Source organism: Leucopleurus acutus (genome assembly GCF_964270905.1).
Source record: "Leucopleurus acutus genome assembly, chromosome: 16".
NCBI lineage: Eukaryota > Metazoa > Chordata > Mammalia > Artiodactyla > Delphinidae > Leucopleurus > Leucopleurus acutus.
The window spans coordinates 23,116,396-23,144,375 of record NC_139158.1 but is presented as its reverse complement, the minus strand read 5'-3'; the positions used below and the strand labels follow the sequence as shown (position 1 = coordinate 23,144,375).

Here is a 27,980-nt window from a genome sequence, read left to right as displayed (position 1 = left end):
GTTGCCAGGAGCCCGCGTTGCCGCCTGAGCACCGTAATATGGCGGGGAGGAGGAGGAGGAGGCGGCGGTGGATGGAGCTGCTCTCAGTCAGTACCAATTGAGCAGTTTGTTTCCTGCCGAGGCCCGGAGCGAGGGGAGGAAAGCTGCCGTGGCCGTGGGAGAACAGGTGTGTGCGTGAGAGGGGCCTTGACTCAGCGGGTCCGGCTGCGAGGCCGCAGGGCGGGCGGAATTGGCGCGCTATCTGAGGGCGGGCTCTGCACGGAACCCGAGCGAAGGTGCCGGGCTCTTGGGCCTCGAGCCTCTGGGAAGGCTCCGGGTGGGCGGAGGCGGATATCCCGGGGGCCGGCGGCACCGGGCGCGGAGGTGATGCTCAGATGCTGGCACCGTCTGGTGGGTGTTCGGGATGGAGCCTTATCAGAGGAGTTGGGGGAGGTGGGCTTGGGGCGCTAGGGTGAGGGCAGAGGGTCCACAGTAAATAAACTCGGGCCAGACCCGAGGAACCACCTCCTGTTGATAAAAGTGGTTGGGCCTTTTTTTTTTCTGGCGAGGGGAGCATCCCCAGGGTGTGCCCTGGCCATTTCTGAACGGCAGTTACCACCAAGCAAAGACCCTAGGAGCGCTGTTTACTCTGCCTTTGCGATTCTCTGGGGGCAGAAGCATGAAGAAAAAAAGGAAATTCTCTTTATTACCCATGGTGCTACTGGGTGTTTCCCACCCTTTGCTTCTATCTGGTTATAATCCCAGTTCCCTACCCCCCAGTTTAGGCAAATGGCAGGCGCCTAGAGATTGATTTAGTGGGGAGGGGTCTGGACACAGCAAAATGAGGAAGCCGTTGTCCCCCTTTCCACGTTTTTAAGTTAAATTGAATCTTACCAGGAACCAAGAACTGTCGCTACCCTCCAGGAGTTCATAAACTAGTGAAAAAAATCATAGTCATCATCATCCTCTTAGAAATAAAAGTCGCTCCCATTTATTGATGCTTTCTGCATATCCTACAGTATACTAATGAATCCTCACAGAATCTCTTTGAGATAGATACTCTTGATTATCCCTGTTTTACAAATGAGGAAACTGAGACAGAGATGGTAAGTGAATTGCCAAGAACATACAGCTAGTGTGTGTGCCTGAATAAGAACCTTCCCCTTTATTGCCTCTACAGGAAGTTTGTTTTTAGGATGACTGATGGGTAAACAACCAGCTAACAACTGACAACAAGGCAAGATGTGTTCTGTGTTACTTTTACCATTCCCTTCAGTGACATTTCTGATAGAGCACTGGTGAGGAGTAGGTAGCAGAGTCATGAGTCTATGGAGTTTGCAAAGAGGCTTATTTGGGGAAGGATCATCGTCTAAATGGAGAAGACAGGGCATGTCTGAACTTGATGCAGCCAACAAATTATTAATTCAAGTGGACCAGTAATGCCTGCTGGTAAAGTATGGGGCTGCAGATTTGTGGTTGGAGTGGCCTTGTAGTCCAGGCTCCCTTAAAAAAACCCTTCTGACAGGGGTAATTGTGGCCTGAGAAGCGAAGTGCCCTCTTGCTTAATCATATAAGATACAGACACTCACTTTTTAAATGGTTGCCCTTGCAGTTTAGAGGTACCAGTTTCTCTGAGAAAAGGGTCATCTATGAAACAGTCATTCTCAAAATTCCATTCTTCCTTGCTAGCTTCTTTGCTGTGTAGTCCACTGTCTTCTTTTTCTGGTTTACATTATTGTTTGAGCTAATTATCCTAATTTATTTATTCAATATTTTTATGAAGTGCCTACTGTGTACAGACACTGTCCTATGTAATGGGGATTCAGTGGTGAGCAAGACTGAGAAGGTACCTGTGCTTATGGAGCTTACATTTTGGTGGAGGAAGAAAGACAAAAACCAAGGAAATAAACAAGATAATTTCAGATAGTGGTAAGTGCTATGAAAATTGGGAAACAGCAGGGTAGTGTGATAGTGAATGACACAGGGTTAATTTAGTTGGGATAATCAGGGACGGCCTCAGAAGAGGAGACCTCCAAGCTGAGACTAAAGGATGAGAATGATCCAGTCATGCTGTAGGGTCACTTGGTAATTTCCATAATCATCATATTAGACTTGTATTTGGATGTTTAATACCTTATTATAGGCTATAAGTTATGCTGTAATAATAATATATTGCTGTATGTCTGCAATATATATGACAAACATATACTGTTTAAGGGATGTGAATTTAACTTTCTGAAGCAATGAGGCATATTTTTTATATGATGTTGTTGAAAGAAATATAAAACTTTTGCCATAAAGATATTTTATTTCCTTAAATTTCCCAGACCTTCCATTCTTTGCTTGTGTGTCCATTGGAAGTATATTACATTAATTGTATGAGTAATCTGTTTTGGTTTCTTGTAATGCTGGATGCATGGGTTGTGTTAAAAAATCTTTTGAAGTATTTTAGTAGAAATGGGGTCATTCGAATTTCTCATATCTTAGCTTATGCCTATTTTGATTGTTAAGATATCATAATGTGGGTTGAAGTCTAGATTAAATAAGGAGGCCTTGCTATGGTTATCATGCAGTTAAGGTGTTATGTTTTGTTTTTTACTTTTGCTTGTCTTATGAATATAAGTTTGCAAAATAATCTCATTTACACTCTAGAGAACCATTTCTTTGAAATTAAACTCTCAGTTTGCATAAATGAATGTAGAAATAATTAGAATTGATGGGATGGTAGGAGGAAGTCTTGCTATTAATAAGACTACCAGTTGGTCAAAAGTAGCAATATATCTTTTTTCATAATCTAATCATAATTTTGAATATGATTTTTCTTCATTGCTAACTGTGATATTATTTGTCCCTGATACGTTAGCGTACTAAATTTTTAAGTATCTTGAGGCTTAGGGCAGTATCGTATTGTATCTTGTTTCATGTTTGCATATCCCACGTCATGAACTGAATTTCCCTTCCCTCTCTCTTTTTTTATTTGTTAATTAATTGTTTTAAAATGAACACTTAAAGAAGCATTATTGTATTATTTTTTCTGTTTTCACAGATCATATCGTTGTTGGTTATGTGTCCAGTGATATCCCTCTTTCCCTTTCCCTTTCCCTTGTTTATTTAAAGGAAACAATGCCAGACATAATGCTATGGAAACAGGCAATCAAATATTTAACACTTGCTACATGAATGAATTTGGTATCTAACCCTTCCTTTTACCTTGTATTTTCATAGCCACCATCACAGGTTCCCAGAAATTGTGAAATTACTGGACTGATTATTTTAAGTGGTTTGGTGATGGTTCCACTTTTTAACAGTAAAGTGAATTAATATGAGAGCCAGTAGATTCTGTTTTCCACTTCCGACTGATTTGCTCAGTTATCATGGAGTCAAATTATATTCTTTAGATATGCAAGTAATAGACTTTGGACTCCATGATAGAAAAAAGAACTTTTAAAAGTAAATACCAGTTTTTATTTAACTAGCCCTTTTGTCTCTTTTTTTGGCTACAAAAGCATTCCAACCTTTGTATTATTTAGGTTTTTTTTTTTTTAAATAAACCGTGGTACACATTTCTGTGCTTAGATTTCTTTCTTATTTATTTATTTTGACTGTGTTGGGTCTTTGTTGCCGCGTGCGGGCTTTCTCTAGCTGTGGCGAGCGGGGGCTACTCTTCGTTGGGTGCGCAGGCTTTTCATTGTGGTGGCTTCCTCTTGTTGCAGAGCGCAGGCTCTAGGCACGCGGGCTCAGTAGTTGTGGCTTGCGGGCTCTAGAGCACAGACTCAATAGTTGTGGTGTATGGGCTTAGTTGATCTGCGGCATGTGGGATCTTCCCGGACCAGGGCTCGAACCTGTGTCCCCTGCATTGGCAGACGGATTCTTAATCACTTCGCCATCAGGGAAGTCCTATTTAGTTTTCCTTGTGATGTGTAGATAAATCCTCCTGAAGAAAAGATAATATTATGTTTTACAACTGAAGTTAGTTAGGTTGTATAGAACTTTGTTTCCTTTCAGAAGGTTTCATTGCTGAGTTCTTAGTACTTTTCTAAACTAATCACATTTAAAGATTGATTATGTACAAATTTTCAGAAATATTTAATATATGAAGCAAGGCTTGACTGGGCAGGGTCTTGAGGTGCTTTCCTATAGCCAAGAATTAGCTCCTGATCAGTGAAACAATTCTGGGAAAGCCAGTTCTAGGAATTGTGAATTCTAGGAATATTTCAATGCCCTACAAATTTGCCAAATAAATTAAGATCTATTTTTGTCAGCACATTAAAAATGGCTTTTTTTCTCTCTTGTAGTGTAATTGTGGGAAGATGGAAGAGTATGAGAAGTTCTGTGAGAAAATTCTTGCCAGAATCCAAGAAGCATCACTAGCCACAGAGAGCTTTCTACCTGTCCAGTCTGAAAGCATCTCACTTATTCGCTTCCATGGAGTGGCTGTGCTTTCTCCACTGGTAAATGTTTTTGATTTTAAATAATCTTTTTTTCTATAGTGAACCACTAAGGTAGTTCACAGAAAAACAAAAGAAAGGCTGGCTTATAAATATCAAAAAGATGCCTGACCCTTTTCATAAGTAAAGAAATGCAAATGAGTTAGCGGTTGGTTTTTTTTGTTTGTTTTTTGCTTTTTTTTTTTAACATTTGATTGGCAACGATCTGATAGGACCTAGTATTTCTTAGCTTGTGGGGAGGAGGCACTTAAAATGCACTTTTGCTGAGAGAATCGGTTGATTTTATTTTTTGATGAGCAGTTCGGTAGTGTTTATCAGAATTTAAAAGTGTATATAACCTTTGACTCAGCAATTCTGTTTTGGGGAATATCTTACAATTATACTCATCCATGTGCCTGAAGAAGTATGTGTAAGGTTACAGGAGCATTGTTTAAAAGAGCAAAAGATTGATAAACAACTTAAATGTCCATTAGTAATGGACTAGTTTAACTAACTGGTCCACTTTATAGACTCATTAAAATGAGTACAGTAGATCTTAATGTGTGGGCATGGAAGGATCTTCACAAGCTGCTGTAAATCACTGGACACAGCATGCTCTCAGAGGCAGTATAGAGTAGTAGTTAAAGCCTGGCTCTGGATCCTTCTGGCCTGGATTCAGATTATTGCTCTGCCACTTACCTGCTGTGTGAACTTGCAGGTCCATTTTCTTTATCTGTTAAATGAGGCTAAAAAATAGTGCCTATCTCATTGGGCTGTTTTGAGGAAAACGAACTAATACATTTAAAATGCTTAGAACACTACCTAGATCATAGTAGGTACTCAATATATGCTAACTATTTGGGTTTTTAAATAAGACTGTTACCTTCTTTCTCTGGGGAGGAGTGAGGGAATATCAGATGAGAGGGAAGACGCACTTTTCATCGTGTTTCCCTTTGATACTGATTGAATATTTTATAAATGTATGTGACGTTATTTCAAATCAGAAAATATTACTGAAAGAGAGTTTTAAATTTATTTCTTTTTTGTATAGCAGGATTTAAAAGGTCAATATTTTCTGTCAACTTTTTGTAATGAAATTTTCAACCATACAGAAAAGTTGAAAGGATAGTTCAGTGACTACCCACATATCTACCATTTAGATTCAACAATTTTTAACATTTTTGCTGTCTTCACTTTACTGCGTTATTTGCTTTATTTAAAACTTTTTTTTTTTTATTGCTGAGCCATTTGAAAATTACAGATACATGACACTTCTCCCCTAAATATTTTGGTATACAGTTTCTAAAAATAAGGATACTCTCCTACATAAAACTCCAATATCGTATCACACTTTACGAAAATTAATAATGATTTTAATAGCATCTAATATTCTGTTTATATTCAGATTTCTCTATTTGTGCTCAAAATGTCTTTTATAACTTTTTTATTGTCTGGATCCAGTCAGAGTTCACAAATAGCATTCACTTGTTATGTATTTTTTTTTTTTTCACTTGTTATGTTTTTTAATGTCTTTGACGTAGAACAGTTCCTTAATTTCTTTAAAAAATTGTTCTTTATGATAGTAAATTTTTAAAGAGATCTTACAGAATGCCTTCTATTTTGGATTTGTCTAATTGTTTCCTCATGGTGACATTTAACTTACCCTCTAGTCCCTGTAGTTCCTATAAACTGGAAATTAGCTTAATAGTTTGGTTAGAGTCAGGTTAAACATTTTTAGCAAGAATTCTTTGGAGATGATGCCATGTACTTCATATTAAATTAAATCAGAAGTTACATAATGTGTAGTTGTTTGTCTATTAGTAATGTGTAGTTTGAACACTTGCTTCTACAGTGGTGACTGCCATATGACTCTAAAGGTATACATTTTCTTTTCTCTTTTCGATTAGCAAGTAAACTGGAATGATTCTTTGGTACCATGCAAATAAGAAAAGATTTTAAAACATTTTTATCAGCTACTTGATGACATATTGCTTGATTAGTTTAATATAGGCCAAAATGTCTGGGCCTTGTTGTGTAAGGTCTACGACTTCATCAGTTACTTATTTATAAACAAAATCTAATGCTTATGGACCTTAATCCATGATTTTAGGTTGTATTTGATAGTCAAATACTGCAACTTTGAAATAATTTTTTATGACATGTTTTCTATTTGCATAAATCTAAAATAAGTCTTGACTCCTTAACATAGTGACTAAACTTCCCAGGACTTAATAATAAAGACTTAAATCCACACACAAAAAAATAATGCTTGGACGCCTTCAATTTTTTCAATACATTACATTTTTATTGGAGATTACAATGAAGTGGAACCAAATATGTGTTCTGATTTTGTAGGCAAATAAAACATTATCTGTTTCTTTTATCATTAAACCTTTGGACATTTTCTTGAGGTAGCAAAGAGGTGAATTGTATACTGATTAGAGGATTAGAAACTAAAGAATCTTAGCTGAACCAGTGAAGTAAGACATTACCAAAGGAGAATCTCAACAGTAGCCAATAGGGTTAATTTTATCTTTCATTTCAGAGCATTTGATAAGTGAACAGTTTTTTTTTTCTTTCAACTTTTTTTTTCAATTGAGAATAATTACTTACAGTAAAATGCACAGATCTTAAGTGTTAAAGTTCCATGAATGCTGGGGACTTCCCTGGTGGCCTAGTGGTTAAGACTCCGTGCTCCCAATTCACGGGGCATGGGTTCAATCCCTGGTCAGGGAACTAAGATCACATATGCCACACAGTGCGACCAAAAAAAAAAAAAGCAAAAAAAGCAGTCCCATGAGTTCTGATATATGGCATCCATTTATAACTCACACCCACACAACATTTTCATCACCACAGAAAAATTTCATATGCTCCATCCCAGTCATCACCCCCAACCACTGTTCAGATTTCTTTCACTATAGTTAGTTTTACCTGTTGCACACATTTTTAATCATTCTGGTTCAAAACTACCTGATTTTATGATATTTTTACATTTATGAGAAATAATTACATATTTATGATGTTTTTCAGCTTAATATTGAGAAAAGAAAGGAAATGCAGCAAGAAAAGCAGAAAGCACTTGATGTAGAAGGAAGAAAGCAGGTTAACAGGAATAGAGCTTTACTGACACGTGTCCAGGAGATTCTTGAAAATGTTCAGGTGTGTAATTTAAGCTCTTTTAAATTATAATTAAGAAATCATGAATTAAGCATTGATGATAATTTTTCAGAAATAAATTTGCCTTAGTAGTTAATTACCAATATACTGTTAAGCTTGAGAATCTTCATAATTTGTGATATTCCATTTCAGTTACTCCAAAGAAAATTCACTTGCTTGGTAGTGGTGCTCAGTACTTGAATCAGAGGGTACTTAGACAATGGACCCATACACTGAGTATAATTGCTTGTTGTCTATGTCTTATGACTCTAAAAACATTGAATTCTCAGTGACAAAATGATAGAATTGGCCATTGTAGTTTACCTCTGAACTAATCAGACTATTGACTCAATGACCTTATTCTCATTCCCTGCTAAAGTAAATAACTGTCCCCCATTTTTTTTTCTGGTGAAAATTCTGCTCTTAGATACACAAATGCAATTTAGATTAGATAATAGAATTGCCTAGATGCATCTTAGATACAAATTGAAGCTTCTTAAACAACACATCTATACCTTTGCAATGATTTTTATTTAATTTGAATTTGTATAAACAATGTGTTTTAAGGTCTGGATCATTTCATACTAAAAACAGTGAATTAGATAAAACAAATAATTTCTGCCTTATATAACGCTGTTTCGCTGGTTACATCTTTTAATTTTTTTTATAATCCTAGGGGTTTGTGGTTTGTGTAATTCATACTAGATGATTTATGTACAATGACCCTTAGGATATTTCCCACTAACTACTACCTTCATTTCTCTGTGGGTAGTAGATTTTAATTTGTTAAGTATAATTACTGCTCATATTGAGTTTATAAAATGTAGTGAGTAGCACAATAAAGGTAGGTTTTTAATTTATTAGATATTTCCTATTATTGGAACAAAAATGGCATATCATTCTTGGTCCACTGAGGGAATATATCAAATATACTACTAATGAGTTTGTTGTTGAGTTTAAAGACTTTCTCTGCTTAATAGAACGTGTACAATGTTGAACTATAGAGTAATGAATTAATTATTCAGATAGAGAAATTTTATATAATACAAATAGATTTCTAAGGTCTGTTTTACCTGATGATTCTGATAGGTTTTGTTGTTGTTGTTATTTAAATTGTCTAACCAAAGGCTTTCTTAGTGATGTACAAAAAGCATGGCTGCTGAATATCACAAATATGAAATGTTTAGCTATTTTGAGGAAATAATTTATTTTACTTAAACCTGCGAACATGTGTCATGAGTATGTATCCCTTTTGTTTTATTTTGATCGTGAGGTTGTGACCAAGTAGATCTTGTTGTACTGTTTATTGTGTAGTACCTGGAAATCATTACGTGTCTTGGGATTTGTAAGGTAAAATAGGAGTGCCATATTGCCTAAGAAAAAAAACACATACAAAACAACCTAAAAGTCTTTTAAAATTCAGGATTCTGGAGTGTATTCATATGATAATATGATAATGATTTCTGCCAGTTTCATATATGCTTGTATAATGTTTAGAAAACATCCTAGTTCACTTTTTGTTCTTTTGCAAAGTCGAATTATTTAGATACAAAATGTAATTTTATTGTTTTCTGTTGGATCTTTTGTGTATACAATTGTTTTCATCTTTATTAAATTTTTAACTTATTTTGCTTGTTCAAAAACTCATTAACAGGTTGCTTTTTTTTTTATTTATTTTTTATAAATTTATTTATTTATTTTTGGCTGTGTTGGGTCTTCGTTTCTGTGCGAGGGCTTTCTCTAGGTGCGGCGAGCGGGGGCCACTCTTCATCGTGGTGCGCGGGCCTCTCACTGTTGAGTGAGCCTCTCCTGTTTCGGAGCTCCGCGGCATGTGGGATCCTCCCAGACCAGGGCTCGAACCCGTGTCCCCTGCATTGGCAGGCAGATTCTCAACCACTGCGCCACCAGGGAAGCCCCCAGGTTGCTGGTTTAAATGATCATCCAGCTAATCAAATTGAAACTTGCCTTAATCAGGTTTTAAGTTGAAGTTTTTCTTATTTTTTAAGTATTAAGCTAGATGGCTGACCTTTCATTTACCACAAATTTGTCTCATCATATAGAAGGATTTTAGTTAAAATTTGGAGTAAGCGTATGGGAGGCAGGAGTCTTGGTACTGAATTACTTTTTTGCTTAATCAGTGTCCTGGGCAAGTTAGTCCTTGTTAAAGAGGAATCATCTATGTAAGAAATTTAATTACTTGCTATTTATCTTACACATTATTATCCCTAGATGACAGTTCTCATAGGAGGAGCAGTTGGTGATGTTATAACATATAACCAGAAGAAAGTTGAGGAAAATGCTTCTATTCCAAGATTAAATTGCACATGAGTATATGAATATATATGTGTGTGTATATATATGCACATATGTTCATATTTGTATCAGATTAGATAAGTGACTTTTTTTCTTTTCTTTCTTTTTTTTTTTTTTGTGGTACGCGGGCCTCTCACTGTTGTGGCCTCTCCCGTTGCAGAGCACAGGCTCCGGACGCGCAGGCTCAGCGGCCATGGCTCACGGGCCCAGCCACTCCATGGCATGAGGGATCCCCCTGGACCGGGGCACAAACCCATGTCCCCTGCATCGGCAGGCTGACTCTTAACCACTGCGCCACCAGGGAAGCCCCTCTTTCTTTCTTTTTGGCCGCACCTGGCGGCATGTGGGATCTTAGTTCCCCAACCAGGGACTGAACCCGCACCCCCTGCAGTGGAAGTGCGGAGTCTTAACCACTGGACTGTGAGGGAATTCTCTTTTAATCTGTTAATAAATAGGCCAGGATGACCAGTAGATGCTTTTTATAGTAATTTGAGCTCCATGTGATATAGAATACCATAGAAAAGGTCATCTGAGTTTTTATTTGTGTTTTCAAATATTAGAACTCTGAATCTTCAGTTTCACTTTAGAAAACAATGAAATCAAAGGCTTTTTGTGTAGTCAGGAAATATTACTTTTTATTTCTTAAATTTATTTTTATTTGTTTATTTATTTATTTTTTGGCTGAGCCACACGGCATGTGAAATTAGTTCCCCAAGCAGGGATCGAACCTGTGCCCCGTGCAGTGGAAGTACGGAATCCTAACCAATGGACCACCAGGGAATTCCTGGGAATAATAATTTTTAAATTTCCTTTTTCAGGTTAGAAAAGCACCTAATGCCTGTGATTTTGATCAGTGGGAGACTGAAACAGTTTACTCTAATTCAGAAGTCAGAAACTTGAATGTTCCTGCTACACTTCCAAATATCTTGCCAAGCCCTACTGAACACTCTACTTTAGCAAAGTTTGAAAAGATACCTGGAATTTTGCCATTGAATACTGAGGACCAATTTAAATCTAATGGGGTAGACTTAGCTAGGGACTCAGAAGAATTCAATTATCTGAAGCAATGTGATAGTTCAAATATTAGCCACGCAGAAAACGAAGCTTCTCTAAAGACCTCCTCAGCAGCTGCACAAGAGCTACTTATTTCTGGTGGTCTCTTTCCAACAAATGAAGAACAAGATCCGTCACTTCTGGGGGAAGTTACTCCCGATCCCTACATAATGAGTCTTCAGAAGCTGATGAAAAAGTCAAAGGAATATATAGAAAGAGAGCAATCTAGACACAGTCTGAGAAGTAGTGCAAAGAGGAGTGTTAGTGAGAGTTATTCAGACAAAGAAAATGATGCTGTTAAAGTGACTGACTGTGAAAAGGAGAAGGCCCAGTTGATGGGCAGGCACTGTGGTTCAGTTATTCCTGACAAACCAAGCCTTAATAAATCAAATGTTCTTCTCCAAGGTGCTTCCACTCAAGCAAGCAGCGTGAATACGTCCATTTTAGGTAGCTTTTCTAAAGTGGACATACCTATACCAACTGGCCATTCTACTGTTTTAGAGCCTGATTCTGATTTTAAATGCATTCCCACTTTTGTTACTGAAAATAATGTCATCAAAAGTCTTACTGGTTCATATGCCAAATTACCTAGCCCAGAGCCAAGCCTAAGTCCTAAAATGCATCGAAGGTGTTCTAGGCCATCATCAGCATGTCATATACTTATAAATAACCCAATAAATGCTTGTGAATTAAGTCCTAAAGGAAAAGAACAGGCAGTAGACTTAGTTGTTCAAGAAACTGATGAAAAAACAAATGTACCTGAAACTGTGCCAGAGTTACCAATTGATTTAGCAGGAGTTTGTTCAAGCAAGGTTTATGTCAGTAAAAATACATCTGAAGCCATACAGGAAATGGTTTTAGGTAAATCAAATCAAGTATGTCAGTCTTCAGGAAGTCAATTAGAAAATAAAGTTATTCATGGACTTGCTATCACGGAAGGTCAGTTAACATCTGATGGGAGAGGACCACAGAAAATGGACAGTACATGTACTGCAGTGGAAAGATTGCATGAGCCATATGCCACCAGTCAATGTATAGTGAGTCAAAACTTTGGAACTGTGAGTGGACTCAAGTCAGCCAATGTGTTAGAGAAAAACTCCTGCAATTTCCAAATGGGACTGAATAAGTCTTATGACGTAAAAAACCCATCTCCTTTACTGATGCAAAACCAGAATACCAGACAGCATATGGACACCCCTGCAGCGTCCTGTGGAAATGAACAATTTTTGGATAACAGTTTTGAGAAAGTTAAACGGAGACTTGATTTAGATATTGATAATTTGCAAAAAGAAAACTGGCCTTATGTCATAACAACTGGAATAGCTGAACAGGAAAGGCAACATTTGCCAGAAAAAAGATACTCTAAGGGGTCTGTCTACATCAACAAGAATAAAATGTTAGAAAGTAGTTCAAAAGGTAAGAAAGCTTCGAAGTGTTTAATATCTGCCAAGCAGGTGGCATCTCTATTTAATACCTTTAATTGATAATTAATAATTGTCATAATAATAATAATTGCAGAATAATTATAATTGTCTTCATCTGTTCATTTATCAGAGAGCATCACTAGCTACAGTTTACTGCCATTTGATAGGCTTTCTTAAAGGATTTTCCTATTTAGATTATGAATCTTTCACAATCCACTTGGTATTATAGAGAATATTGTTAATGACTGGAGGAAAAAGTTCTTGCATGAAACATCACTCATAGTTTTAATCCAGTATATTGCTATGATGTCTTCCTTTTGGACTGTGGTTTCTAATATTTTCATCAGTTTGCCCTTTCATTTGTAATGAGATCTTCATGTAGTTGGCCCTTTAGTAAACACTTTAACACTAAATTATTAGAGAAGATATCACAAATAAGGCTCTGTGAGTAGTGTTTCAAGAGTGGTGTCTTTATTAATGAAAATTATTTCAAATTTCTGTTGTGTCTAGTGTTATATTAACAGTAACTTGTTAAAACATTTCTTTATTACTCCTTACTTTGTTGTCATGGCTCATAGTTCTTCATTACTGATGTGGAAGACATATAAATCAAGTAAATTATGTTTTTAGACACAGACATTTCAACTCTAATGTGATATGCATCCTCCTGAAAAAAACTTCGTATTCTGTAAAATTGCACACTAAAAGTAACAAGGTTTATAGGAAAAATAGGGTTGGGTTGGGGCAGACTACGTAACACCTGTGCGACTTTATAAGCACTCTAATAAAAACAGTTGATATCTGAGGAGCCAGCTTGGCTTCTCCAAGTAGATGACATAGCAGGCTGGAAGCTGGCTCGGTGAATACCTACAGTACACAGACTGACCAAGTGGCAGTTCTGGCAGTGCTTTCACAAGAGGAAGGCCGGTGCGTGTGAGATGAGGCCAGGCATGGAGGCAGCCGGCTTGCTATCAGAGTGGGCAAGGGCGGCAGTGCATCGTGCCGAGAGCTGCCCATAGCTTGGCTGCCTGCCTCGGGTACACCTCCCAGAGAGGGATCCCCTGGACAGGCACTCATTTATAAAGTTTTTAAGGTAGAGCTGAATGGACTCCAGTTGTTGGCTGAGTGGTCGAGTGGAGGGCCTTTTTCCTTTCTTGCTGAACGTTACAATTCAACTGCTTTTCCAGTCCCCCCTCCCCCGCCTATAAAAAAATTGCACGTGAACAACTGCATATTGTTGTAGCTGAATAAAATGTATTTAGGAACAAATTATCAGAATACCATGGCAGGTAGGACAAATATAATGCGCTTATCTTCAATGAAAATCATTGTGTATTTGGAAAGAAGGATTCTTTGAATTTAGTTGAATTATAATGGATTCCTAAATATCTATGTGCTACATCTGTGTAATACTTGATATTTCAACATTTCAAAGTGTCATACCACTTTCTATTCAGTAAGTTGCATAGTCATACTGATTTAATAAATTTTTTAGTTAGTAATTAAAATATCTAGAATTTTAATATCCAGTCTTTTTTGGAGCCTCAAGCTGAGTAGCTTTATACTGTCAAAGTAACATTTATTTTAAAAAAGTAAAACAAAGCAAAAGTAGAAGCTACAATACCAGAGACCCTGGAGAAGGACAGGAGTGAAGAAAATAAATGGAGGTGAGATGCACATGAGAACCACATTGTGAAGTTAATTGGAGTAAAGAGAATTGGATGGAACACATAGTCTTGGCTTCATCAGTTCAGATCATGATGGGATCTGTCGAACGAGTGGGTTAGGGTGATGAGATACAGACCTTTAGTAGCATGAAATGAGAGGAGGGCAAAAGAGAATGTGATTCAAAGTGGCGACCTGGCTGTATCTTGATTGTACTGGGTCAGATCCAGGAATACTCTCTGGTCAGAAGCGTAATTTAAATTGATGTTATAAAACATCAGATATTACTAAATTTTCTAAATTTGAGGGGACATGTTTCTTTTCAGAAGGTGAGGAGATATTAAAAAGCAAGATGTTAGCTTTCGAAGAAATGCGGAAGAGACTAGAAGAGCAGCATGCCCAGCAGTTATCGCTACTCATAGCTGAGCAGGAAAGGGAACAGGAGAGACTGCAAAAGGTGAGGAATTAAAATGTAGGGATATAGGGCTGGTGAGTGGAGTTTTGGTCATGTATAGGACACTTATAATTGTTACCCTTGTGTATCTTAATCTAAGGGGGTTATTGATTTTCATACATGGAGTTTTTTTTTTGTTTGGATTAAAAAAAAAGTGACTTTGGAATTATCAATTTTTTTTTAACATCTTTTTTGGAGTATAATTGCTTTACAATGGTGTGTTAGTTTCTGCTTTATAACAAAGTGAGTCAGCTATACATATACACATATCCCCATATCTCTTCCCTCTTGCATCTCCCTCCCTCCCATCCTCCCTATCCCACCCCTCTAGGTGGTCACAAAGCACCGGGCTGATGTCCCTGTGCTATGCGGCTGCTTCCCACTAGCTATTGGTTTTACATTTGGTAGTGTATATATGTCCATGCCACTCTCTCACTCTGTCCCAGCTTACCCTTCCCCCTCCCCGTGTCATGGAGAGTATTTTTATTGCCAAAATGTGAACTAAAATATTTTGATCCTTATCTAAAAATAAATGCATAATTTATCAAAAGGATACTTAATTGAATCCTTGATTCAAAATTTGTAGTATTTTTAAAAGGTATTTTGTAAGTAGATGCTGAAATATGCATTCTGTAAGAGTACATCATAAGAGGAAGGACACTTGTTTTAAGATTATCACATTTTAAAATCAATTAAATAAATTGTCAATTTTATTTGAGGGAGGAGAACCTGAAATAAATAATAATTTGCTGATAACCATACATACTTTTTTTTTTTTTAAAGAGCATTTATTTATTTATTTATTTTGGCCGCATAGCTCACGTGCCTCCGCGGCATGTGGGAGCTTCCCAGACCGGGGCACGAACCCGTGTCCCCTGCATCGGCAGGCGGACTCTCAACCACTGCACCACCAGGGAAGCCCCATACATACTTTTAGCTGAGCCTAAAATACTATTTGGAGATGTAATTAAAAGAGCTACCATATTATAATAAACTGTTAATCTACAGGAAATAGAAGAACGGGAGAAAATGTTAAAAGAGAAGAAGGTGATTACAGCGGAAGCCTCTGAATTGGACATTAGCAATGCTGTGGACTTAGAATGGAGAAAGATAAGTGACTCTGGTTTAGTAGAAACAATGCTGTCTCAAGTGGACTCACTCCATTCTTCAAATTCAAATAGTTCTGGTAAATATTAAAAAAAATCCTTTTCCATTTGAAAAAATTATCCTATAGTAAGATATTTTATTTGGCACACTTTAAAATTGTACCTCCTTTCTATAAGTCATTCCACATCCAACCCATGCTATTTGCCAGCTTCTTAGAAACTGGTGAAAAATGAAGTGATAGCAGCAGATCAAAGACCAATGAGCAGGTTCACGAGAAAAGCCACCTTAGCAAGGAAAGTATCAGGAAATTTGACTCAGAGCCTGGTCTTTGTTCATTCAAGTAGCAGGTGATATTCTTCAAGTGATAACACAGTTTGCTATCTCCTGAGTGATCTTGAATTACATCTAATTACCCAGTCCCAATAAGAGCTTATCTTCACGTCTTCAATTATCCTGAGATGCTGTTTGTGTTGAAAAGATCCATCTGGTGCATATGCTTAAAGTCCATAAATATTTTAAGTCTGCTATGGATCAGTTTCAGAGTTGTTATTCTTAATGAGTGTCATGTTTATTTGGATGTTCTGTGTATTCTAATTATTTGACATCAAGTATAATACTTTATGTATATTTCTCAAGGTTTCACAAGTTCTGCCCTACAACACAGCTTTGGTTCTGCAAGTGAAGTACCATTCTACCTCTGGGGATCATCAACTAGTGGCTTGACCAAACTCTCAGTAACAAGACCTTTTGGAAGGGCCAAAACTAAATGGTCTCAGGTGGGCAAACTTAAAGATATATGCATGCATGTCTGTCTATATCTTTTCTAAAGAGCTATGTTATCTTAGGTTATACAAATGAGGCATAAATATTTTGCAATACATCAAAAGCTTAACTTTTATTAAAGATTAAACTACACAGAGTAAACACATAGAAGAATTTAGTCATTGTAATAGATTAAGAAAAACAATCTTGAGTATAATGCTCAGATTATTAAAATGTTGTGTCTATCTTATTTCTTCTAGGTTTTCAGTGCAGAAGTACAAGCAAAATTTAACAAAGTAACTGCAGTAGCAAAAGGATTTCTTACTCGTAGGCTCATGCAGACAGATAAACTGAAACAACTTCGACAAACTGTAAAAGTAAGAGGATTGTGTAAATTGTATTACATTTCTGTCTCAGTTTCTATCAGTGTTGTGACAGCTGAGTTGACAAATTAGTTCAGAACTTAGGCAGATCAAACATTTTTTAGTCACATAGGCTGTTTTCGAAATTGATTAATCTCATTCAGATAATTTTTTAAAATATGTAAACGAAGTAATTTGTGCATTTTTTTGTCTCACTTTAAAGTGAGTGCTGTTTGACTTCTGATGTAATAGTTTTGTGTTCTTCATTTCGTTTTGACTGAGAAAAAGAACAAAAGGAAACTCCAGTGATCATGAAATCTTTCTAGAAAAATGAAGGAGCATTTCTTTCAGGATACTATGGAATTCATAAGAAGTTTTCAGTTGGAAGCACCATTAAAGAGAGGTGTTGTTTCAGCACAAGATGCTTCTCTTCAGGAAAGAGTGTTAGCTCAGGTAATGCATGTATCCTCAAGGCTCTTAGGAAATGGAAATGTTTTATTTCTCTACCTTCACTGAACCACTGAAAGTAGGTTTCAATGAAAACTTTAACCTTTTTCTCTAAATAAGAGCATACGTAATACTACTGATCTCTAACCTCATCTTTTTAAATGGGTATATTTTCTTCTTTTGAACTTAGTTGCGAGCTGCCCTGTATGGTATTCATGACATATTCTTTGTAATGGATGCAGCTGAAAGAATGTCTATTCTACATCATGATCGAGAAGTTCGCAAAGAGAAAATGCTCAGGCAAATGGTATGTTACATGACTTTTAAACTAGTGAGTGAAAAAAACCCTCTATTTCTTTTACACTCACAAATTATTTGTTACCAAATGTGTGGGTTTTCCCCCCACACCAGATCTCTGACACCAGCTGGGTGTCCTACAATTCAATTCAGTTCTGATACCATCTACCTGGAGTTAGTATCAGATCCTACATGTCAAGGAGGCAGTCTTATGAGACTGCCCCCACTTCAGATGCCAATCTCATTAAATAAATCTTTAGGAAAAAATAGGAAAGAGTTTTTGTACTTGTTTAGATACATATTAATTATACATGTTAATTCAAGGGTTAAGTATATTTTATTAATAATTATGTTGCTTTTGACCAACTAGCTATAAAGTGGGGTTCCCATGACTCCCTCCTCGGGTTTGAAAATTTTTCTAGAACGGTTCACAGAACTCAGGGAAACATTTGCCTACATTTAATGGTTTATTATGTAATAAAGGATACAGTAACAGATACAGATGAACAGCCAGATAGAGAGATGCATAGGGCGAGGTGTGGAAGGGTCCTGAGAGCAGGAGCTTCTGTCCTGTGGAGGGTGTGTGCCACCTTCCCAGCATGTGGATGTGTATTTTAGGGTTTTTATGGAGGCTTCATCATGTAGGCATGATTGATTATTGACTCAATCTCTAGCCTCTGTCCTGTCCCCAGAGGATAGGGGGTGAGGCTGAAAGTTTCAAGGTTGTAATCGTGCTTGGTCTTTCTGGTGACTAGCCCTCATTCAGAGCCCACCAAAAGTTGTCTTATTAGAACAAAAGATACTTTGGGGAATTTCCCTGGCTGTCCAGTGGTTAAGGCTCGGTGCTTTCACTGTCGGGGCCTGGGTTCAAAAAACTTGCTTCTATCACCTGGGAAATTTCAAGGAATTTAGGAGCTCAGTGTCAGGAACCGAAGTCAAAGATCAAGCATTAGAACAAAAGATGCTCCTATCACTCAGGAGATTTGATTAAAAGGGTTTTAGGAGCTTTGTGTCAGGAACTGGGGTCAAAGACCAAATATTAATAGGAACCAGGGGCAGATCAATCGATTGATCTATCTATAATTACTTCACATTGAGGTTCTTCTGGGTTTGGTGTAATTGATACTAAATATCATTCTTTATTGACTTTAGCGCCCATCCTACAATTCTTTTTTTTTTTTTAATATTTATTTATTTCTGGCTGAGTTGGGTCTTCATTGCTGTGCACAGGCTTTCTCTAGTTGCGGCGAGTGGGGGCTACTCTTTGTTGTGGTGCACGGGCTTCTCATTGCGGGGCTTCTCTTGTTGCGGAGCACAGGCTCTAGGTGTGTGGGCTTCAGTAGTTGTGGCTCGCGGGCTCCAGAGCGCAGGCTCAGCAGTTGCGGCGCACGGACCTAGTTGCTCCGCACGAGCCTAGTTGCTCCGCGGCACATGGGATCCTCCCGGACCAGGGCCCAAACCCGTGTCCCCCACATTGGCAGGCGGACTTCCAACCACTGTACCACCAGGGAAGCCCCCATCCTACAATTCTTAAAACAGGTAGTTCCCAGGATTACCAATAATATTTAAATCTGTAGACAAATTTAAAAGAAATTGGCAAGAATTACATACTGTTTTTGGGATTAGATTTTTGAGTTAAGTGTTGAATATTACTTGGATGACTCATAAAAAACTGTCCGCTGCTCCTGATTGAATTTCCTTGAAACTGTCATGTACATTTTACCTCTTTTGGAAATCAGAGTTAGAAAAGAGGCTCCAAATTAATTTGAAAAACAGTTGATCCTTGAACAACGTGGAGGCTTAGGGGTGGCCCACAGTCAGAAATCCCAGTATAACTTCTGACTCCCCAACAACTTAACTACTAATAGTCTACTGTTGACCAGAAGTCTTACCAATAACATAAATAGTCAATTAACACATATTTTATATGTTATATGTATTATATACTGTATCCTTAAAATAAAATAAGTTAGAGAAAAGAAAATATTAAGAAAATCATAAAGAAAATACATTTATAGTACTGTACTGTATTTATCAATACCATAATTTATGTTGTCTGTTTATAAGATGAATCATATCTGTTAAGTACCTACATCAATATTGTCTTATATGATACAAAACACTGTAGATGTTATATGTATTACTAACATTAGACATCAAAAATGAAATGATAAAAAAAAGAAAAGATAATGTGAAAAACAAGTTCACATTTATTTACAGTTGTAACAATTCACGCATTGATAATGAGGAAGCAGCAATATGTTTGATTTATGGGAACCTAGTGTAATCAATATGATTGCTTCACAGTAGCCTAGCCTGTACACTAAGGAATAAATTGTTATAATCATGGCATACAGTGTTGTCATATTCATAATACAGTATTGGAAACAGTGTTACATTAAAAAAAACCCCACATACCTGTGATGATAGGCTGTAGTTGAGAGAGAAGAGAGGGAGAGGGAGGCAGAGAGAGAGAGAAAGAGCGAGAGGCCTGCATACTGAATGGTAATGTAACTCTTTGAAAGCAGTTATAAAACAGTAAGAAAACTAACACATTAATTTTATATTAAATATCACTCACCCTATGCTTATGTAAGGATAGACTAGTATATACATATATTTTATGCATTCATGACATAATTTTTTTTCATATTTCTAGGTTATGTGGTTCATCTGTGAGTTTTTTAAAGTCATAAATCTCCAAAAAATTTTCCAATATATTTGTTGAAAAAAAAACCTGCATGTAAGTCACCTGTGCAGTTCAAATCTGTGTTGTTCAAGGGTCAACTGTATATCAGAGTGTTGGAGATCTGTGGTTTGAATCAGTGATCTTAGTGTGGTTGGCAAAAGAAAAGCCAAATTTATACCATTTCATTGGGAAAAATAATTTTAATTATTTAATTTAAAAAATTAGACTGCTTCAATTGTAAAGACTAAATTAAAGTTCAAAATGCCAGTAAGAGAAGCTTTTCCATGCAATTTGAGATCATTCAATACTATACTTTAGTGGTATTACTGGTACCACTAGAGCTTTATGTTACTTTTGTATTTTAAAGGATAAAATGAAAAGTCCACGAGTGGCTCTTTCAGCTGCAACACAGAAGTCTCTTGATAGGAAGAAGTACATGAAGTAAGTGTTTTTCATGTCTTGTCATATTCTAATTATTATCAAGCCAATTAATTTGTTAACACTTCTGCAGCTGAGGTGATAGAAATCCCTTTATATAAATAGTTTTATTAAAATCAGGTGGTAAAATCTGATTTTATCTTTAGATAAATGTATTAACTAATAAATTGGTCAACATTCAACTTGTGTAATTGATAGCTAATCAAGTAATCTTAAAAATACTTAATCCTTTTATTCAGTGTTAATTTTATATCTTTTAAATATATTCTTTTTCAAATATCCTAAAGACTTCATAGCAGGAAAAACTTAATGCAAATAATATTCTGAAACTATCCTATTAAAACTCTTCTTTCTTGAAATTTGTCTTTAGTATGCCTATTACAGCTCTTTCAGTAGTGCACCAACTTTGAAATGATGATTTGTTTCTGTCATCCTGTATCACATTTGTAATCATGTGTTTTCCCCCTTTCTAAATACATTATTTGTGTGTCCTTATTTTTATATTGTGTTAGAGCTGCAGAAATGGGAATGCCAAATAAGAAATTTTTGGTTAAGCAAAATCCTTCTGAAACAAGGTGAGAAAAATCACTTAGTCTCAGTAAGAGGCTATTTTTTAACTTTTAAGGGAAAGAAAATCTTATAAATCCCAAGCTTGTTTTTTGTTGGCTTTGTTCTACTTTACATCAGTAAATCTCTCCCTGTTGGGGTGGAGGGTCACAGAGTCAGAATCCATAGTAACACCTGGTCATATACATGGTCATGTGCCAGACCAGATGTTCCTGGAGCTTTCTGTAGGACATGCTATCTCTGATGGAAATTTGAGCCCCATATGCTGAGTTCAGTCTGCAGTCCAAGGGGTCTTTGATACTTACTTAAAAACCTTAGAAAGCTAGCTTAATGTTTCTGACATGTTTTCTGCTCTTACAAGAGTGATGTTTTGTTTCTCAGATGTTTGAAAGGAAAAATTCCTTCTGTAAAGTACATAAATAAATTATCTAAAAGCACAAGGATTAATACTTGTGTTAGACATCTCTTTCCTGATAAAAAAACCGAGGTTTGTTCTCTTGGTGAGCAAATAAGCACTATATTAATACACTTTAATCAATTTGTTTTGCATTGTGATAATGTATAGGCCAAATCGTTGCATCGTTGACTTCTGCCTCACTGTTTCTTTCATCTGTTGAAAGAAAGTGGGGGAAAAACTGAATTTATCCTATTGAATTAATTTTTTATTTACCTTGTCAACAGAGTCCTTCAGCCAAATCAAGGACAGAATGCACCTGTTCATAGGCTACTGAGTAGACAAGGGTAAGAATTCAACACACATGGGTATTTAAAAATATTCAAATCAAGATTAGCTTTGAGAGGGATTAGCTTTTTATATAAAGGATAACTATTTTCAAATGTGATCTTTTTATAGTATTAGGAAGAGCTTTTAACGTTTTGTTCAAAGATAACCCTTTGATGTACTGTTGTGTATTAAATTTTAATTATCATCTTATGTTGGCGTGTTTTTACTTTTCATTTCATACCATTTTGCTCATTAAATAATGTAAACATCCACATAGTAAGTTCAACATCACCAAAGTGTTTCTCCAACAAAGCATAAGTCATGGTTATAGTCTCCTGACGAAGGGAAAGGTATAGTTTCTTTACTGTGCACATGCATGAGACTTAATTCTTTTCAAGCTTATTTGTGCTTTGAACGGTTGATGCAGTATGGTTGCTTTTTTTGAATGTTGAACATTTAGAACTTAACGCAAGTGACTTATTAATTTTTTTATATTCAATTAGAACCCCTAAGACATCAGTGAAGGGGGTTGTGCAAAATAGACAGAAGTCTTCACAGAGCAGAGTGCCTAACAGAGCGCCTGTTTCAGGTGTGTAGCAAATGAATTCCTGAAACCCATTCAATAGAGAGACGTGCACAAGCTGCCCCATGACCCAGGCCATACCAGCGGGATAGACTGTCTTTCCTTGCCACCATAATTTTGGCATATTCACCATCATTCCTACCAGTGATCATTTGTATTAGTATTTTGCGGCAGTCAGGAGATCTCAGTGAAACTGTGGTTGCAATCTTGATTTCTGTAAATTCCATGGAGACACTATGTATTTTTTAATCTGAAAACTTTGTAGAATTATACATGCTTAACTCAGAGAAGTTTTTATAAATGTGTAAAATATAATGATCTGATGTCTAAATCTGTGCATGTCTATACAGCTTTGGGAAAGTGTGTCACCCAGGAATATTTGTATCTGCACATAAGGGGAAGAATTTCTGTCTGACCACAAGGTCACACGTGAATATGCCAAATGGGAGGGGATGAAGTCTTAATCTTTTGCTCAATAAGAAGCTTGAGCTAAATTTCTCTTTATGTTCATTATTTGAGAATTATTTAAGGGCTAAGCCAAAAAGTGTATTTTAAAATCCTGTTTATGGTGGCAAAAAGACAAATTCAGTGTTGAGCTAATGCAAAACCCTTAAGCTAATGTTTTAATATTTTTTAAGTGTCTTTGTTAAGACACTGTGATAACTCACCAAAAATTATGTGATCCATTAAACATACTTGCAAAATGCTTTGCTTTAACTAGACTGATTTCTAAACATTTAAAAGAAACCTAATCACCAGGCAATTAAAATTAAATCTTTAATCAATTCTAGTCTTCTCATTAATACACCATTAGTCATATTTTAGAGCTTTTATTACTAAGTAATTTTCTCCAAATTAGGAGGGAATAAGCAACATAAATTTTTTCATGTTATTCACATAAGTTCAAAGAGGGAACAAGATATTGATCACAACTTTGAATTGATTGCTCACCTTTTGCATGTATATATAGTGAGTTTAATTCATAATGTTGAATATATAGAGGATAATTTAAAAGGTCATCTTTTGGAATTCACTGTGAGTGACAGTCAATGGAGTTGTTTTAAAGGGGATTACAGAGCTGAAAATCCTGCTTATTCCAGAGGTAGAATCAGCTGGTTTGAAAGATAACCATTTGGAAGAACTCAGACCAAACATCAGACCTGTTGCTTGTGAAGTTACACGGAATTTTAAGACATTTTCCATTTTTCCTCATGTTAGTGTTATATATTGTAATAAATCCTAGCTAGTTGGCAAATCATTGAGGAATTAGTATTGCTTTGCCTAATGTTGTCTATTGCCCGAGTGACTACTCTCCATATTCTTTTCTCATGCATTTCATCTCCACTATTTGTCACCTGTGAATCTATAAGTAAAATAGCAACTACTGTTTCTATTCAGTAATACGCAACAGTATAAAGGATGAATAGGAAGTCATTGCAGTTAATGTGTACAATGAAGTTTAGTATCTAGAACTATTGTGGTTTAATTGCATTGCAACATAATTATTAATAAAAATGTACTTAACCCTTGAATTAACATGTATAATTAACATGTATCTAAACAAGTACAAAAATTCTTTCCTAATTTTTCCTAAAGATTTATTTATACGTGAGTGCATATTTAGACAATTGAAAAAGACTAAAGAATTTTATCCTTTTACATAAACTGAAAATTTGGCTTATGACTAAAATTCTACTATGAATCTCAACACAGGGATCCATAGTTGCTTTTGAAAAGATTATTCTTTCCTCCTTAAATTTTTAATGGCCTGGATTATGTTTCAAACAAATATGAAATTATGCTTTGATATGACCTACATGGAGGACAAACCTTTTATTAAGCATTTTATAGAAAACTCATTTTTATGTTGATAGACTATCATATTCTTAGACTGAAGTACAATTCTAAGGCATTAAAGTTTGCTGCAAAGCAATTAAAGTTGTTTATAGTTTTTAGAAACTAAATTGCAGTCTCTGATCTCATATATGTTTTAAAACAGTCATTTGATGTCTTGTGCTTAAGAGTTTATAGTGAAATTCAGAAATTGCTAATTAAAGCAGAGTAGGAGGTAGTAATGCAAAATGGTTAAGTAAAACAATGAATCAGGTAGAATTGGGTTCTCAGAGTTTCTACTTCTAGCTCTGTCACTTACACAGGTGACTTACTCTCCTATGTCTCAGTTTTATTATTGTTAAAATAGTAGTAACAGTTTTGACCTCGTGATTATTTTACATAAGGATTAAATATAATAATGTGTTTTGCTTAGCTCAGTGCTTGGTACATAGTGAGCACTCATTAAATGGTATCATTACAGAAAAACTAACATTGAGAAATAATAATAGTTTTGCTCTATTTTTAGGAGTATATGCAGGAAAAATCCAAAGAAAGCAGCCAAATGTTGCGACAACTTAAGAAGACAACATTCACTAGGATAAAAAAGGGGGGAAGGGTTAGGATCCATATTATTTTCCCTGCTCACGACTTTTTATTTAACTCTGGACTCTGTTTACACAGGCAAAGTGATGCCAAAGGGCTGAAAAATCATCTGGATATTTTGGTCAGCCTGGCTAATCCCATCCCCCCCACCGAATTTTCCTCTTAATATCAGTTTCAGGTGAAGACAAATTAGTGTTTAGTAATTGGCTCATTTCTGTCCTTAACCTGCACAAACATAAGTTTGTTTTATTACTCAGGTGTCCGCCGAGAACCTTTTTGTAAACTTAAAGGACATTTGCGTTTATTTCTATAAAATATTGAAAAGGTGTGATAACTTATAAATAAGTTCTGAAATATAAATTTCATTAATCTCTGCACACTGATTGCTGAATTTGATAAACTAGATACTGTTCTGTTTGAGGGGAAATTATTGCAGAAGAATGTTTTTCCCCGGTTTTGTAACTTTGAAAACTCTGATTAATCTCTCATATTCTTGGACTTACGGTGTAACCACATAGGATAGAACACTTGCCTGTTGATTGTGGTCCACCTAAAATTCACCACAGGAGTAGCTGGGCATCACCATTTTGGTCATAGGTACACATTCCTCTCAGCAACTAGTTGTCTCACAGAAATGTTAGGCTTAATGTATGTTAATAATGTATGTTACCCTAGTACTATTAGAAACGTTTCTATTAAATTATAAAATCTTTCTGTGGAGGGTATAACAAATTTGGGGAAGATAGCACAATGTTCTTAAATGTAGTAGCGCTTAGGAATGAATGCATTATTACATCTATTTCTTTAAAACAGAATAACGTGTTGCATGCAGTTACATTTTCTATTTAGTCTGTTTATTTCTTCATAGTCTGCTTTTTTTAGCATGCTGGATTTAGGGGAGAATAAAGGGCTATACAATATGATAAATTCAGATTTTCAAATGGGATAATAATACTGTCTAGTTTAAAGTCTGCATTACATAAGAGGCACTAATGTTTAAGGTTTTTCATCACTTACATAATCATTTAAAATATAAACCAAAAAGTGTTACCAAGGGAACATGATTTTATGAAAAAGAATGTCACTGTTAATTTATCATGCCATCTCCAAAAGGGCTTTGTGCTTCTCACATAAAATTGGGAACATTTATGTGTACATTTAATCTTTCTAACTTAAATTTTAAAAAGATACTGGTATTTTGAAAATGCAGACTATATATATATATTCTTAATATTCTCTTAAGAATGTCGAGATAAAGATTGTTTTCTTCGATTTTCCGTTCCATTTAAAATTTAACTTTTACATCTAGCTGTAGACAGAAAATAGTAATCTACTCTGGGTGTAAACTTGATTTTCTTTATTGAGATGTATCATTTATTTAATGAGTGAATCAGAAAATTAGAAATAGAACACAGTCAAAAATGTCTGAGTTACCAATTTATATTTGTGGGCAAAGTGTATCAAAATTATCTTAATATGATAAATTGTGCTTTATCATTCTGAAAACTCAGGATACAGCTTACTCAGATCTTGTGGGTCTTTCCAGTATGAAAGATAGATGCTAAAAGTTTTGTGTACAGTAATGCAAATTGGCTACAACAAATAGTATGTTTCAGAGATAAAACTAGTTTTAGATTAAGGATGCAAAACTTGAGTGTTTTTTTTAAGGATAAAAGCTTGTGTGTTTTATAAATTTTTTTAATGTTCACAGCTTTTTCTCATAAAAGTGCCAGACATTGTTTTGTGCTTTTAATGGATTTTTATTTATATATATTATTTTTGTTATTTTTTCTTTGAGTGGAATGTCCATGAATGTAAATTATATTTATTTTTATACTTTAATTTTAATTTTCACTAGCTTTGCTTCTAGGCAAAAGGCAAAATAAACTTTTCATCTTAAAAGAAATCTCATTTGATTTTTTATTTACCAAAGAAAGGACTTTTGAAAAGTATGTGGCCAAGACATTAATATTGTAATATGATAATTTTTTACAATTACAAGACCCATGAAAGGTATATCCCACTATTTCATATGTAACCTGTAACATTAGCCCCCTGGCATTTGATTTTGCATGAGTTGGACTTCTCAGAGGGCAAAAGTTCACTGGAGCTGGAAATGTCTTAGCTGGATCCAGTGGGAGAGAATGCTCAGGTTGAAGCTCACACCAAGCTGCTGACTTGCACAGCGTTAAGAATCCAACCACTGCTGCTGCCTGGTCATCTAACGTGAGCATAGTCCAATGGTTCTCATTTTTACCTCTTATCGAGGAGATACTACATTTGATAATCTACAAGGCAGTGTGAGAACAGCCTCTCCCTTTTCCAGTGGCCACCCTTTGCTCTTGTTTATTATGTACATTGACTGGGAACTCTTTATTACTCATACTGAGCTGAAAACAAGGACCCATTCTGGAGATGAAGATCTTTTTTTCTGTCAGGTGTGACTGTCCCATGAACAACCACACACAATCCCCCTCCTACTCCCAAATGAAGAGTAATAGTTATAAAAAAAAATAAGCAGGTGAAGTTGGAATGCTATCTGTAACAGACCATAGTGGGCATACATGTAGGTTATAAAAATTTAAAAAAACAAAGACTTTCAGTCATGGAATGCAGCAAATCCGATTGGGGTATGGTGCAGTGGAGTCACATCGGTTAGGTTCTAAAGGACAGCTCTGGGAACAAATACCATGTCTAACCAAAATTATACTTCACAGTAAAATATTACCTTTTCACATATTTATTTAATCTGTTCCCTTTTGGTCAGTTTCTCTATGGCTTTCAACGCAGTTTCTTGAGGTGGTTGACAAAGTTGCCACCAGAAGCGTGGTTTTGCTTCTCAGCCTATGGTGGGAAGACTCCCCTTTCACACTTTACATAACTTACAACAGCCTGTTTCAGGATTACCTCCATTATCTGTGTAACACACCTGACATGATTAAAGAGTTCAGAATCAGTGGGTGTGCCCGAATGTGCTGAGGAGCGCACGCTGTTGCTCTGCCGCTGCTTGTGTTCTATGCCCCTCCCCACCTTCACCACCCACAACGATCACAGCCCCTTCTGCATCCAGAGACCAGCAGCAGTGCCACCCAGG

The 27,980-nt window shown here is 36.1% G+C and overlaps 1 protein-coding gene across 4 annotated transcripts; it reads left to right on the top strand.

The window, feature by feature from the left end:
- Positions 1-68: 68 nt before the first annotated feature.
- CCP110 (centriolar coiled-coil protein 110) lies at positions 69-27,647 on the top strand. 4 transcript variants are annotated; one of them, XM_082857340.1, is made up of 15 exons: positions 69-166; positions 4,275-4,430; positions 7,440-7,568; positions 10,697-12,347; positions 14,347-14,477; positions 15,483-15,660; positions 16,218-16,357; positions 16,604-16,720; positions 17,057-17,158; positions 17,343-17,459; positions 20,506-20,579; positions 21,089-21,151; positions 21,825-21,884; positions 22,371-22,456; positions 24,810-27,647. In XM_082857340.1, the coding sequence occupies exons 2-15, from the start codon at positions 4,290-4,292 to the stop codon at positions 24,860-24,862; spliced, it is 3,042 nt and encodes a 1,013-aa protein (XP_082713466.1). In that variant the 5' UTR covers positions 69-166; positions 4,275-4,289; the 3' UTR covers positions 24,863-27,647. The 4 variants fall into 4 exon arrangements, with proteins under 4 accessions (XP_082713466.1, XP_082713468.1, XP_082713467.1 ...); XM_082857342.1 differs by lacking the exons at positions 69-166; positions 17,057-17,158 and adding an exon at positions 1,586-1,908; XM_082857341.1 differs by lacking the exons at positions 69-166; positions 22,371-22,456 and adding an exon at positions 1,586-1,908.
- Positions 27,648-27,980: the final 333 nt, after the last annotated feature.